Consider the following 15558-nt stretch of genomic DNA (forward strand, 5'->3'; position numbering starts at 1 on the left):
TGATATATTTTTTTATTTTTTAAAAATGTTTAAATATATTAAAAAACATAAAAGTAAAAAAAAATTAAAAAATAAAAAAAATTTGTGCTAATCGATACGATCAGCGGTCAAAGCAGGGCGCATTCTAGCACCGACCTAAATTAAAAGGGCTTTGCTACATACAGTCGGGAAATGCAGTCGGCGTGCAGTCGGCTGTACGGAATAAATAAAAAAAATTACAAAAAAATTATTTTATATTCAGGGGGACCTACATGAATTATAAAAAGTTATAAAAATAATTTTTTTTTTTCATATAGGTCCCGTATTAATTTTTTTTTTACAGCCGACTGCACACCGACTGCATTTCCCGACTGCACAAATCATTTCTGAAATTAAAAACTGCCTGTAATTTTGTCAAACGCATGCGCCTATGATTTACCATCCCAACTACTCCATTACGTAATTGCCCATGATCTTTACGACTTATCATACTTCTACGTGCGTAGTAGTTGGCTATAAAGCGCAACTAAAGAACTTGTGATCATGCGTTGCACAACAATTGGCTTGAAACAAACTTCTACGTGCGTGGTAGCCTAACCAATATGGCCTCAAGTTCAAGCCTTGATCAGCATGAGCATGCGCAACATCCATCTGCCAATGGCACCGATACTAATGAAGTACTGCAAGATCCATCTGCCAATGGCAACGATGTTGGACTGCAAGATCCATTTGTCACTTCTATCGTTGACATATTCGGAAGCAATCATGGCATTGAAATTCCTCCAGTTTGTGTCTTCTCTGTGCCCAGGTTTCTAAGCACCTCCAAGCCAGAAGCTTACTCCCCTAAGGTTATAGGCTTAGGACCCCTCTATCATTTCAGGTCACCACTGCATGATATGGACAAGGTTGGTATAGCGAGGAACATTCATGATAAATTCAATCATATTGAGTTCCAAAAACTCATTCGGGGACTCTTGAAGCTACTGCCATCCATCCGCGCTTGTTACCAGATGTACTTGACTGATGGGGACGAGAGGATAGCATGCACAATGGCTATAGACGGTTTGTTTTTGTTTGCGTTGCTTTGTCACCGTAGCAGATATAATGATGCTCTAACCCCTTCGGATACTTTGCTTGGCTTATTAGCCCAAACAGATATGAGCAGATTCCACAGGGATGAGATCCTAGCTGGGGATACGATGATGCTTCAAAACCAAATTCCGATTTTTGTACTGAAACATATCTTGCAAATGGAATGCTCGGAGCAACTAATCATTGAGAAAAATCTTCCTCGATTATTGTTGGGTTATTGTAAAGCACTCTCTCCATTCAAAGTGGTGAATAAATACCCGGATTCCATGGCTTTAAAGCGCACTCATATGTTGGATCTTCTGTACCACTTGATCACGCTCACAGAGCACGAATTGGAAATATTAATCGACAAAGAAGGAAGAGATAAAAAAGAAAGGAAAAAAGAAGAGTCAAAAAAGGATGAGAAAAAAAAAGATGATGTTTCTGTAGAATATCTACAACTGGGGCCAACCGGAGTCTTGGATATTCTCTCAGGTCTTCCTCTGCCAGAAGAACTAAAAAAACTGATTGAGTTGGTAAAAGTTTTGCTTGGTCTACCGTGGTCTTTGCTACTTTATCTATCCTACAAAGCTGGGGTTGGAGATCAGGAAAACTTGATGCCTACAGCATCAAAGCTGTCTGATGTTGGAGTGAAATTCTCCCCGGATCACATCAGACACGTTCGGTTTAAGCGTGAAACAGCTTCGGTTAAGCTCCCGGTCATTAAAGTGAATGCAAACTCAGAGGTAATTATTAGAAACTTAATGGCATACGAAGTCATGTTCAAGCCTGAAGTCTCCTCGCGTTGGGTTTTTAGGGAGTACATTCGGGAGTACATTCAATTGATGAGTGGGCTGGTCAAAACTGGCAAGGATGTGAAGGTACTTAGGGATCATGATATTCTAGAAACTGCTCGGTACATGAAGGATGACGAGGTTGCGAAAATCTTTAGTGGAATGAGGGAGCCCCCTTTCTCGGCACAGGAACGAGCTGATCATTTCAACTGGGTCATGAGAGACATTAACCACTACTACAATGGTCTACTGAAAATCAAGGTTCGGAAATTCATAAAGCAGATTCTCAAGCTTTTTGTGACAATCCTGCTCTGGTTGGTTGTGGCTCTCTACCTGTTTGGCTCGGTCTACGGCTATCCGCTTGTATTCGAGAAGAGCAAATCCTTTTGTGGGAGTATTATCAGCTTTGTGCCGAGCAAATTAGTTTCCTTCTCCAGTACGCGTACCTCTTCTCAGCTGCTTTCATCAGGTATGCCCGCTTCCGGATCTTGTTTATATATACTCCCTGTAATTTTAAGTTAAATATGCTCAACCAAACGTTCGATAAATGATATTTATAATTATAAATTAGTATGTAAGCGGTACATAAAAAAATAAAAAAATATAAAATTTATATTAAAAAATTATATATCTCTTTTTAAAAAAAAAAATAAATATACAGTATTTATACAATTCATAATTATATTTAATATTACTCTATTTCAAATCTTAATAACTATCTATTCATTGCCTTAAAAATTAAATTTTTTAATTTTTTATTTTACTTAATAATTAAGAGAGTGAGTAGTAGTAAAGTTATATTTTTTTTTAATTTTTTCTCAGTGATTAAAAATATTAAAAAATAATTAAAAGAAAATGATAAAAAAAAAAAAACTTAAAATGAATTTGAGTGATGAATGGATAGAGCAGTAACTATATCACTATTCTTTTATACAATCATGTTATAAAATGAAAGTATTTAAATAAAATATAAAGTAAGAAATCCCAATATAATAATATAAAAAACGTAAAAATAATTTTATATTTATTATTTTACTTTCTTTAATTAAAACAATCCCAAATGTACTCTCTGTCTAAAGCTCTGTAGCAAAGGAGGAGGAAGGCACTTCTCCTCTTCTCAGCCTTGTACTTGATTTCTTTTTGTCCAAGTTTTTCTTCGTCTCCTCTTGTTTTATGGGCGCATGGAAGACAGTACCTGGCTCAGATTTTCAAGATCTGACGTTAATCATTTCAACTTTATTGGTGTGTACATGTAGGTTCTATGTGCGGGTTCAACAACATGCCTTTGTTACCAAATGTACGATCTATCTGACTCTTTCTGTGTTCCTCATGTCTTATTTATTTCTTCAAATATTAATAACTTTAGAAGTAGTGGATGTGAAAATCTCATTCATCAGACGCCTTGAAAATCTCATGTACACGACCAAATTAGACTTTTTTTATGATCTTGATCATCGGCCTAGTTAGCTACCTAATCTTTGATTATTTTCTCTATACATTGTATAATATGTATGATTTCTTTTTGTTTAAAGCATCTCATCTCCTCGAATGTAACGAGTTTAAATAATGATGAATCTCATTCCTTTTCGTTTAATAATAATTTTCAGGTAGACCATCTTTAACCCCTCCGACTTAGCTACCCTGAAGGAAGGTGCTGGGAAATTTCGTTTGAGAAGGACAGGCAGATGATGGACCGCTAATATTGTTTATCTACAGAAGCAATGCACAAAGTCAAGAGTTCAAGCCTTTGGTTTTTAAGTGGTTGTATTAAATTATAAAAAGGGTAAGTAGTCTCTGGGTTTTTTTTTTTTTTTTTTTCTTTTTCTCTTCTGAGTTAAGTATGTACGGAGTGTGTGCTGTAGCATTCGTGTCGTTGCTGCGAATGGCTGTCTTGATGGCCATCCTCGTATACTCGTGGACGAATGAATTAATAGAATGTGATCATGACTAGCACGTCTTATGTATGAGTTTTATTACATAAAAATAAAGTCACATATTAATTTGTGTATTAATATTAATTTTTTTATATTTAAAATTTAAATTAATATTATTTTTAATAAAATTTATTTTTTAATCAATCATATTAAATTAATATAAATATTAATACACAATTATACTTACAATTAAATTTTTTCCATCAGATATGCACATCTTCTTGTTATAACGTTTTGATAAAACCTGAAGCTTTTGTAGTCTTGTATATTCTTAGTTTGCAAAAGTCTTTGTGATAACGTCCCATTATGATAATTATTAAGCGCTCTCTTTGGAATTGTGGTAAAAAAATAAATTTATTTTATTTAAGTATTTTTTAATTGTAGAATTTTATTATACGGTTTACAATTAAAAAATTATTTATAATTTGATATACACGCATCTAAAATATTTTTAAAATTAGTTATGATAGTTTTTAAAAATATACAATTATTTATAGGAACTTTTTTAATAAAATATTCGATTCGATTTTTTTAAAAAAGTGGACTCTCAAATTTTTTTCCCCCCCTTATAGCACTTTTAAGCTTTTTAAATTGAAAAATGGCATTTGTAAGAATGCTCAAATATCACATAATTATTTTAAAAAATGTGAATAAATAAGAGATTCAAAAGAATTATACGGCACTTGTCTACTCCACAACTATATGTAGTATTGTTTCTTTTATATCAATTCAGGAAGTTGCACTCTCTCACTCCCTTCCTCCCTCCCTAGAAAAATATTTGGACAACTTCTATACATGTATCTACAAGCTCGAGATTTGGAGTGCCTTATTTTAAATTTTTTCAATTAACAATAGAATAAAAAAAAATATTATTCTATCGACATTATTGTCATTAATAAGTGATATTAAATTATTAAAAATTATTTATGATATTTTACTTATATACCAATAATTTAATATCATATCATGAAATAATAAAATAATGATAATTAAAATGATCATAATGAATAATATTCATGACAATAATTGGATGGCCCATTTCATATTAAAGCCCATATGAAAGTCATCTATAAGTAGGCTTGAACGAAAGGCCCAATAAGGATTTGCACACTACATGCCACCTTATTCGACAAGAAGCAAGTTTCATGCACGTACGTGACTATTTTAGCTATGTAAAGATAAACATAGCATAGGATAAACATCATAAGTAGTGATCTCATACAAGGATGATCCAATCTGACAGATACCTCCTATATACACCAGGTAACTCCCAAAAACGAGAATAAGTTGAATTATATACTTTTAAGAGATATTATATTGACTCAAGCATCAGAGTATTATTAGGTGCATTCCACTGGAGTTTTCTTGCTTGTTGCATAGACAGTGGTGGGACACGTCCTTAACATTGATGTTGTCTGTGGGATCTGAATTTGGTCTCTCGTTACAGACTAACGTAGTTCTCACATGCCGACTGCAACACATTCATTAGCAAACCAAGAGATGGAGATACTGCCAACAGCCATGGAAGCACGACTACCAAAAATTGAGGAGAAGCTGAAGAAAGCTTTACAGGCCATAGAAATCCTGAAGAAAGAAAATGACGATTTGAGGCGAAAGAATAGTGAATCTAATGACATCACCGTACCCAGTCACAGCGACATTGTACCCGGTCAAAGTAAGCAAGGTAAAGGAGAGACCCAGTGCAATGTAGAGTCAAACCTAGGGAAGACGGAGAAAAAGAAGATGCACGATGAATTGAAAGAACTAGCAGGAAAGTACGAAGCAATGGCGAGAAGAATGGGGGGATCTTCCTCGGTAGAATGCTCACTAAACCAAACTGACCTACCATATAGCGAACAGATTATGGTCATGCCACTTCCACCAAAATTCAAGGTACCCCAGATAGACGTGTATGATGGGTCCAAAGATCCAGTAGACTATTTGGAGAACTTCAAATCTCACATCACGCTCCATGGTTTTCCAAGGGAGATTGCATGCTGAGCTTTTCCTTTGACCCTAAAAGCAACAGCATGAGGGTGGTTCAGAACCCCAAAGTCAATAAGCAGTTTCAAGGAGTTGGCTAAACAATTATTAACCCAATTTATGCCCAGCAGGAGGCGTCGGCGCCTAGCCACCTACCTGATAATAGTAAAACAAAAAGAAGATAAGAACTTGAAGACCTACCTTACCTGCTTCAACAAAGAAAGGTTAACAACAGATGACCAGAATGAAAAAATTTCCCTCGCTACCCTCTTAGGCTAAATATGGCCACAAAGTCCCTTTACAGAAGAGCTAGCAAGAAAGGCTCCTTCCAACCTTAGGAAGTTCATAGATAGGGTGGATGATTTCGTTAATGCTGAAGATACATTGTAGGCTCTACTGAATCCTCGAAAGGACAACAATAAGGTTGAACAAAGGAGCAAGCAGGTTGACATAAAAACTAGTGCGAGTTAACAAGTAAGGAGGAAAGAAAGACAACCAACTCACAACCCAAGATTAATGCATAGCAATCTAAATGTACGGGAAGAAGAAAATGAGAGTAAAGAACGACATCAACTTAAGGCAGGCAGTCGCTACTGCAAGTACCACCAAACAGTGTCACACTGGACTAAGGACTGCACAACTATGAAGAAAAGAGTAACTAAGCTGGCAAAACGAATGATAGCAGAACGCTCAAAACCTAGGAGACACCATGAGTCCAGGCGAGGTACTAGAAGGAGTAATAGCCCTGAGCAACAATGACAATACGGAACTGAGGTCTGCCCAAATGACAAGGACAGGTGCCCTCAAAGGGCGATAAGAATAGAGTGCCTATAAGAGAGATTCAGACAATAGCAGGGGATTTTGTTGGGAGAGGCGTATCCACATATAGTAGGAAGGCATAGGCACAAAGGATACAGTATGAAGAGGTAAATGTGACAAACAGAGCCCCTAAGCACTAGAGGCTTAGTAACCAGATGACAATGTCATTTGGGGAGGAGGACCGGGAAGGAGTGTTGTATCCTCATGATGATCCTCTAGTGGTCAACCTTGTGATAGCAAACTTCACAACCAGGCGGGTACTAATTGATAATAGAAGCTCTGCAGATATACTGTTATAGGAAGCATTCATCAAAATGGGTATCAATGAAAATAAATTAAGGCCCTCCCCAACACCACTGAAGGGTTTTTCTGGAGATACAATACAACTTGTTGGGGCTATTACACTCCCTGTAACTGTGGGAACTGGGACTCGGAAAGCCACCACTGTAACTGACTTCTTGGTAGTAAAAGCCTTGTCTTTCTACAACACAATATTAGGAAGACCAACACTCAACCATCTCAAGCACACATCTGTACAAAATTAAGCAAGCGCGCTATGGAAAATGTAAAAATGGCGTTAAGATCACCAAATCACACCACTCTTAGACACCTATGACAAGCCTTAATAGCTTGTGGTGCCATATTAAAAGGGAGCAGAGGTCACCAGACCACGCCACCCTTAAACACATATAACAAGGCTTAACAGCTTGTGGTGTCATGTAAAAAGGGCGTAGAGGTCACCAGACCACGCCACCCTTAAACATCTATGACAAGTCTTAGCAGTTTGCGGTGCCATGTAAAAAGGGCATGGAGGTCACCAAACCATGCCACCCTTAGACATCTATGACAAGCTTTAGCAGCTTGCGGTGCCATGTAAAAAGGGTATGGAGGTCACCAAACCACACCACCCTTAAACATCTATGACATGCCTTAGCAGCTTGCGGTACAATTTAAAGAGGGCGTGGAGGTTACCAGATGCCATCCTTAGACACTTATGACAAGACTTAGCAGCTTGTGGTGCCATGTAAAAAGGGAGCAGAAGTCACCAGACCATGCCACCCTTAGACACCTATGACAAGCCTTTGTTGCTTGCGGTGTCATATAAAAAGGGCACGGAGGTCACCAGACCACACCACCCTTAGACACCTATTACAAACCTTAGCAGCTTGTGATGCCATGTAAAAAGGACATAGAGATCATCAGACCACGCCACCCTTAAACACGTATGATAAGCCTTAGCAGCTAATAGTGTCATGAAAAAATGAGTGGTGTGGTCCTTAGACCACACCTCTTCCTAAGGTACCCATCACAAGCATCATCAACTTACAAAAAAGAAAATCAAGAGCGAGCGAATCAATTAAAAAGAACGGCTAGGAATGCGTAGCAGGAAAATTAATGTACAATTATCATAGAAGTTTATTATTGGTACAAAATGATAAAAGAAATAAAAATACAATAAATAAGCTTCCAAAAAAAAGAGAAAGGAAGGCCATATGGAGAAAGCTAGGGGACGGGAGGTGGTAGTGGAGGTTTGCCTATGAAGGCGTCTGGCATCTCATCCCACCCAAAAGTGTCAACATGGCAACACGGAGCAGTTTTAGCAATGAACAGGTCCCAATCTAGATTCTCGAGGCCTGTACCAAAGTAGGTCAGAAGGCAGGACCATAGCCTTAGGATGCCAGCAACACAACCATAGGCGAATGCACAATCCCTAGTAGTAGGGGCTAGGACTAGTTGGCAGCGCAAGCGGGCAATTTATGCCTCGGCAGCAGCTAGTTCCTCCCTTTTCTTGGTCAACTGCCGGTCCTTGGCAAGGAAAACCAGGTTGGACTTCCTAAGCTCCTCGTCTGAATCCTTGCGACTATCCTTGTATTGCTGATGATGCCTCTGGAGTTCTTCTAAGGTCCCTCATGCCTCCGAAAGATCAAGAGCAGTGCAGTGATTCTTCTCCTTGGCAACCTCCAACTCTTGAGCTAGCCCCTTGCTGCATTTTTGCTAGTGGTCCAAATCCTCGCAGGTTGAATCCAACTCCTCGTTGCAAGCAAGCAGCTTAAAGTTAAGGAGGGCGAGGTCCATTTCGAAGCCTCTCCGAGCGTCAGCAAGTTGGAACTTTGTAGAGTCCCTTTTTGATTGAAGAAGCCTTAAGGTGAAGTCTAGTCTTCGCCTCTTGGGCATGGCGAGCAGCATTGCAGAGCTCAAGGACTTCGCCTTCCAAAATCTCCATGTTGCCTTGCAAGGAGTGGGAGTAGCCTTCCGACTGCTCTAGCAGCATCTCCAACTCCTTCTTTTTCTCTGCTAGAGTCTCCAGCTCCGATCAGTCCACCCACCATTTCTCAAAAGCAAGCTTGACGATGTAGCAAAGCTTTTGCTGCTCTCTAGCCTCATCTTTAAGGCGGGCCCAATCTGCCAAGATCCACACCACCAAATTGTTAATGCCCTATAAAAGTAATTAATTAAAAAAAAAGTGTTCAAGTAAGAAAATACATGAAAACTTGAAAAGAGAAAGGAAGAGAAGGTCGATTGCTGGTGATACCTCAAAAAGCCAATCCTTCAGGCGGCTAGCCATTTGGGCGGTGGCCTCAGCTTGGGCATTGGCGAAGGAAGAGGAGTCCCCACCATTAACCTCCCTGCCAAAGATCTCTTCAGGGTTTCGGAACATCCCTAGCAAAAAGGTTTGGTCTACCCTTGGCATTGAGTCCACCATCCCTTCTAGGGGACTTCCAAAGTTTGAAGATGAGAGGGAGGTCCTAGTGTATGCCAAGTCAGCCTCGAGTAGGCGGGTGCTTCTCCCAATGTACCACTCAATCCCTTAAGAAGGAGGGATTCAGTATCTCTGCCAAAAGATGGGGCGGATGGAGGAGGAAGCAAGAGACACTCACCACTAGCAGGCAACGAGGGAGTATTACCCCCAGAGACAGTGATTGGCAGGGCCTTTGGGAGGAGTGAGTTGGCATCCATCTCATCGCCTTTTATCTTCATGTTGAGGTGGCATGCCCTCGACCACGCCATCCAAGTCTCTAGTCTGGGCGGGAGCTTTATCCGCCCCGTTAGTAGGTGGAATACTCGTTGTCCCTTCACGAGCGCTCTCAGGCGAGAAGGGGACGTGATCTCCCACCATAAGCGAGCAAATCTCCTTGCCCGGGTCAGAATTCAGATTGAGGGTGGCCGCAACTTCAGGGTCCAACTCACCTTCCCCCACTAGGTTGTCAAAGATGGGGAATTTGAAGATGGGGCTGGACACTAGGGTGCACGCCAGTTGGGGGGTCAAGTTCGAAGGTGGCAGCCAAATCTGAGAGAGCCAAGTTTTCAAACCCTCAACATCTTCCAATCCGGGAGAATGCTACTATAAAAAAGACCTACCAGCTACAGGAAGTTTGGCAGGGGCTAGAGGGCTAAGAGCCTGGGCGAGGTCACCCTCTAAAAGCACCAAGATTTTCTTTTGCTTGGGCATAGGAGGAGAAGTGTCCTCTACAAGGCCCTTTTTGAGACGCCCCCAAATTCCGTTTGGGATCGGACGGACATTTGAAGCGTCGAGACATGCAACACAAGGTTACCTGCCCCCGTTCATGACATATAAGATGCAATAATCCTAACATGCATCTAACATTATGCAATATTCGCAGCGGATAATTTTTTTCTTTAGCAATACTATACACCAAACTGAAAATATCCCAATACTTGAAACATACTTAATACATAAAGATCCATTGAATAACTAAGATCACAACACTATTCCAAAATAGTTATGATCCAAAAGTATTGGAGATGCAACTCCATCGTACAAGTAGTAATTTAACTACTATATTAACATTAACGACGCACCGTCGTTCAGTCGACTGTGTCTAGTTGGTCAGCTCCTGATCCTCCTTCAGGTCCTGTAACAAGATCTACCATTCGGGGGGAATGGTAGTTGGGACTACCACAGTGAGATTTGATTACAAATCTCAGCAAGTTAACAAAAAACTTCCATACAGACTAATGATGCATGTATGACAGTAAAAGCATAAAAGTATAATCAAATTTATAAGCAATTAAAGCATAACTTAGCGTACAACATAGCATAATTGACATAGCTTAAATTGAATCATGAACTGAACTTGACTTGACATGAACTTGATCTGAAACTTGACTTAGCATGAACTTGCTCTGAAACTTGAATTAACATGAAAAATACATACTCCACAGTTGTTGTGGCCCCATGTATTCTACGTGTAAATACATACTCCACAGTTGTTGTGGCCTCATGTATTCTACACAAACTTGACTTAACATTAAAAATACATACTCCACAGTTGTTGTGGCCCCATGTATTCTATGTGTAAATACATACTCCACAGTTGTTGTAGCCCCATGTATTCTATACATCACTATGCAGTTAAATACATACTCCACAGTTGTTGTGGCCCCATGTATTCTACATAAACTGAATATACTCAAGATGAAACGTGACTGGAATATGAAAGGACTGAAACCCTGACGTAACATAACGTGACTTGAACATAATTTGAAATACATAACCAACTTGAGATAGTAACATTTCGTAACATAGCATAACATATAACAAACAACATATTTAGCATGACATATTTGTAATGTATAGTAATACATGACAGAATATATTGTGTAACAGATAAAAATTGATGACAGAATAAATTCTGTATAATAGACAATTACATGATAACTTGGCATGGCATGACATATATGATAACATACATACATACACTGTAATTCTTTTACTTAGCACACATACACAGTAGACTGCTAGTAAGTTAAAAGCTAACTTACCTCGATTTCCGCGTTTCTTATAAAACTTCAAGTGCGATCACGAGGAACTGTAATTAGTGATTCTAAAAGTTAGAACTAAATCACTAATAATTTGAAATATGGAAAATACTAACTTAAAGAATAAAATTTTCATTTTACTCTCTACATGTGGGAAAATGACCGTTTTACCCATAACTTAAGGATTTTGCATACTAACTCCAAAAGTTTCCAAAATTTACATTCCTCATGTAAATCTTATCCTAAACTTAAATATCAACTTAGAAAAATTTAAAACAAAACACAACTATGAAGAACACACTATGGTCGAAACATCCATAGGTCATTTCCCTTTATTTTTGTTGCAATTCCTTCCAACTTCAAAACTCATGCTTAAACCAAAATTTTGCAACAAACATCTTCCAATCCTAAGTTCAAAACCATACTTAAAACATCCATTTAGAAAAAGCTAATAATCAACACCAAACTTTTTTGTAAAAAGATCCAAGCACTTGAATCACAAGTTTTGACCTTAAATCAAAACATCTCCAAGAATTTCAAAAAATCAAATCTTACTTCTAACATATTCATAATATCATCCTAACATCAACCATGCTTTAAATCATCAAACTAAAGTCACCAAAATCACAAAATAATATTTGGAGTTTTTGGTTTTACACTTAGTCCAAAAACATAAACTTTTCACTCAACTAGTTTTGATAAATCTCTTGATCTATGACTTATAAATATATGATCTTCAAACCAAACCATCACATGGTTTAAAAAGATGTCCTAAAACATATATAAGCTTCTAATTCAAGATCATATGGTTAGAAATTAACCAAAACATAAATTTAGCCAAGAATATCCACACTTTGACTTATTTGAATATCTCTTTGCATAAAATTTCATATCTTTGAAACTAATATCAAATATCTTCAAAATAATAATATAACATGTATATAAGATGTTTAGGATCCTCCAATAAAATTATCAAAGTCATTAGAATAGGTTTAGACCACCAAAGAGTTAAACTTTCTCAAAACAGAAACTGTTTTTCCTCTTCCAGTTTCTAAGTTTCTAAATCTAAGAACATCTTTCATCAAAACCTTTAATCATGCAAAAATCCTCAACCAATAGTCACATATACATGTTAACAATACTCCATAAAAATTTCGGACCAATATCTATCCATTAGCTTGGTCAAAAACTCCAAACTATAACATATTCTCCAGTTTATCTCCCAGAATGACCTTTCTATAGTTTACACAATATTTGACTGACAAAATGATCTTCAAATGGGGCAAATAAGATATCCATGTAAACTAGACTCAAAAAGGAACAACTTATATGAAGGAGACTTTATGATAAAACACTTACAATAGCTTCGAAATGGGCATGCAAAAGATCTCCTAAAATCTGTCCGAGAGAGAGTGTTTGATAATCTTTTATTAGAAGGAGTAATTGAAGATAAGTTCATGGGTGCTGGCTGGACACATTTATGGACGAGATAAGGGAGGTGATAAGACTGGAGTTGAGAGTTAAGTGTGGTTTTCTCCTACCCAAAATATCTATAAAAGATTATCTCATAATATTCTATCCAATAATATCTACAAAAATCAACTTAAGATATTTTTATCTAATAATATCTATAAAAATCAACTCAAAATATTTTTACCCAATAATATTCACGAAAATTACCTCAAGATATTTCTTTTTATCCAATAATATCTACAGTTTTGAACAAACGTTTTGTCCGAAAATATGAAAAAATGTTATTGCGCCATAAGACTTTAAATAACCCTCCGAGTCTAATGGCACAAACCATAATACATTTTGACACTTCTAACTATCTCCAATAATCAAAAATATACTTCTGATACCATAGTAAATAATAACACTAACTATGTAGTTAGACAAAAACCTATACGATTAATGGATTCGTGAAAACTTATGGGTTTTTCACGAGATTCCTAAAGTTAATAGAAATTTCACAATTGAATTTCTAGCGGGCTGTTACACTTTTTCTTTTTTTTATTTTCTTTTTTCTCCTTTTCTTTTCTTTCTTTTATTTCTTTCTTCTCCTCTCTATTTTTCTTACTCTTCTTCTCCTTCTTCTCTTCGCCTTTTTCTTCTTCGAACGGCCTATTCTTCTCCTTCTTCTCTTGCATGGCTTGGCTGTCTTTCTTGCCTTTCTCTAAAGGCCTGCCAAGGCTGGGAGGAAGAATTGTGGCAGAAATCATGAATGAGTACCCCTGAACATGGGAGCGGTTGGGGGAAATCAAGAACCAGTCAATGTGGGGGGGCATCAATAGGAAATCAGTCTAAAGCCAGTCAGGGTGAGCCTGAGTCCAAGAGTGGACGATTTCAATTTGAGCTAGTTTTCAAATTGATAAAGGCTCCATGTTCACTCACAAACTCTTATCATCAGAAAGAACGTCCCAAATTGCCCTAACTGGAAAATCTCTTAAACAAGCCTTAGAGGCGGGAAACTCCCAACCTTGGCCAGTGATAAAGAAGAACCTACTCGTCCAATTTTTGTCATTTGAATGCCAAGTCTCAAATCGGGCCAACGTTTGCCCTTTGTCTTTCTTGTGAAAGCTAACAATATTGCCCTTGGTGGTGGGCCTCACATTATAAAAAGACAAAAAATTTCAAGCAGTCTAATCAGGGCAAATGTCCCTAAGGAGTTCTAAAGCCATGCAAAAAACCATGCAGGCACAAAGAAAGGCCCTCAGTATGAAGGGATGGAGTTGAGCAGGCGCCTAACCCAGAAAGTCTAAAATGTCATGAAGAGGGAGACAAAAAGGAAGTCTCAGACCGTGAAACAAAAGAGAGGTGGTTAGGGTCACTTTGCAGGCGAACCCTTCGTTGTCGCAGCTCCCAGACAAAGGAACATCCAGCATCGCATCCTCAAGGATGCGATATTCCTCCCTAATTGATGGAAGATGCTTTTGTCGCAATGTAGAATGCCACCCATACCCATTGAAGATTGGGATTTCTGGTGTAGGGGAAAGTTGCTCAGAACTGCCGCCGTATTCAGCCATGGAATCTTGGGAAGAAATATGGCAAGGAACTAGGTGATACAAGATTGGCAGACGCCAAGAAATAAGAACAAGGACAAGCACGGGTTAGAATGAAAATACGGAAAGTAGTAAAAGAAAGAATGAGCAAGAATGGTAGACGGGAATTTAAAAGGGGCGAATACAAAACGCCAGCCATAGGCATCATAACCTGACATGGGAGCAGAAAGGTAACTGTCACATGGAATCCTTACCGATGCAACGTTAATAGTTAATCATGAGGGACTCTTCGATTTCTGAAAATGTGAAGGAATAGAGAAGTACATAGCGGTTGGCAAATGGGCTTGCAACTATTTGAAAACAAGGCTTGGAAGAAAAATGAAGCCCATGGCAAGGTATGAGCAAAAAAAAAAAAAGTACATGATGATCAAAAAAGTGTTTTTGAAAAGCTATCAAATTAAAATTCCCTACGCCATGGAGTGAAGGGAATTAGCGAAATAGCTAGATGACCCATTTCGTATTGAAGCCCAGTATGAAAGTCATCTATAAGCAGGCTTGAACTGAAAAACCCAACAGGACCTGCACACTACATGCCACCTTATTCGGGAAGAAGCAAGTTTCATGCACGTACGTGATTGTTTCAGTTACGTAAGGATAAACACAGCACAGGATAAACATCACAGGATAGTGATCTCATACAAGGATGATCCAGTCTAATAGATACCCCCTATATATACCAGGTAACTCCCAAAAATGAGAATAAGTTGAATTATATATTTTTAAGAGATATTGTACTGATTTAAGTATCAGAGTATTCTCAGGTGCATCCCACCAAAGTTTTCTTACTATTTGCCAAGTTAACAGTTGCATAGATGATGGTGAAACACGTCCTTAACAATAATACTCCTTATCATAAGTATATATATTGAATCAAATCTCAATATCATGCTCAATCAGAAGAGGGCTAGCAGAGGCCATATACAAATTCCTCAATTACCATTAGATTATAATAATAACAAAGAGAACTTATGCAGTACAACTAATCATACATGATATAAGGCGAGTAAGCGTTGAAACTAAATAAAACGCATCATTTGGAGATCATAGGATAATACAAAGAATCATTTGTGGCTGGTAGGGAACCTTGCCCAAGAAAGCTTATCTCATGAAAAATTCACGCTAATAAAATAGGTC

General features: G+C 38.0%; 1 protein-coding gene across 2 annotated transcripts; it reads left to right on the forward strand.

The window, feature by feature from the left end:
* The first annotated feature begins 483 nt into the window (after positions 1–483).
* LOC122293990 (putative UPF0481 protein At3g02645) lies at positions 484–3804 on the forward strand. Of its 2 annotated transcripts, XM_043102459.1 has the most exons (3): positions 484–2313; positions 3101–3141; positions 3452–3804. In XM_043102459.1, the coding sequence occupies exons 1-3, from the start codon at positions 582–584 to the stop codon at positions 3464–3466; spliced, it is 1788 nt and encodes a 595-aa protein (XP_042958393.1). In that variant the 5' UTR covers positions 484–581; the 3' UTR covers positions 3467–3804. The 2 variants fall into 2 exon arrangements, with proteins under 2 accessions (XP_042958393.1, XP_042958394.1); XM_043102460.1 differs by lacking the exon at positions 3101–3141.
* Positions 3805–15558: the final 11754 nt, after the last annotated feature.

This window comes from Carya illinoinensis, chromosome 14 (assembly GCF_018687715.1).
Source record: "Carya illinoinensis cultivar Pawnee chromosome 14, C.illinoinensisPawnee_v1, whole genome shotgun sequence".
NCBI classification, from domain to species: Eukaryota; Viridiplantae; Streptophyta; class Magnoliopsida; order Fagales; family Juglandaceae; genus Carya; species Carya illinoinensis.

Excerpts from the sequence above, each read along its gene's own strand:
- LOC122293990 (XM_043102459.1), top strand. The coding sequence starts at position 582 with ATGGCCTCAAGTTCAAGCCTTGATCAGCATGAGCATGCGCAACATCCA. Across the intron at positions 2,314-3,100 it reads TTCTCAGCTGCTTTCATCAG|GTTCTATGTGCGGGTTCAAC; the intron begins GTATGCCCGCTT and ends GTGTACATGTAG.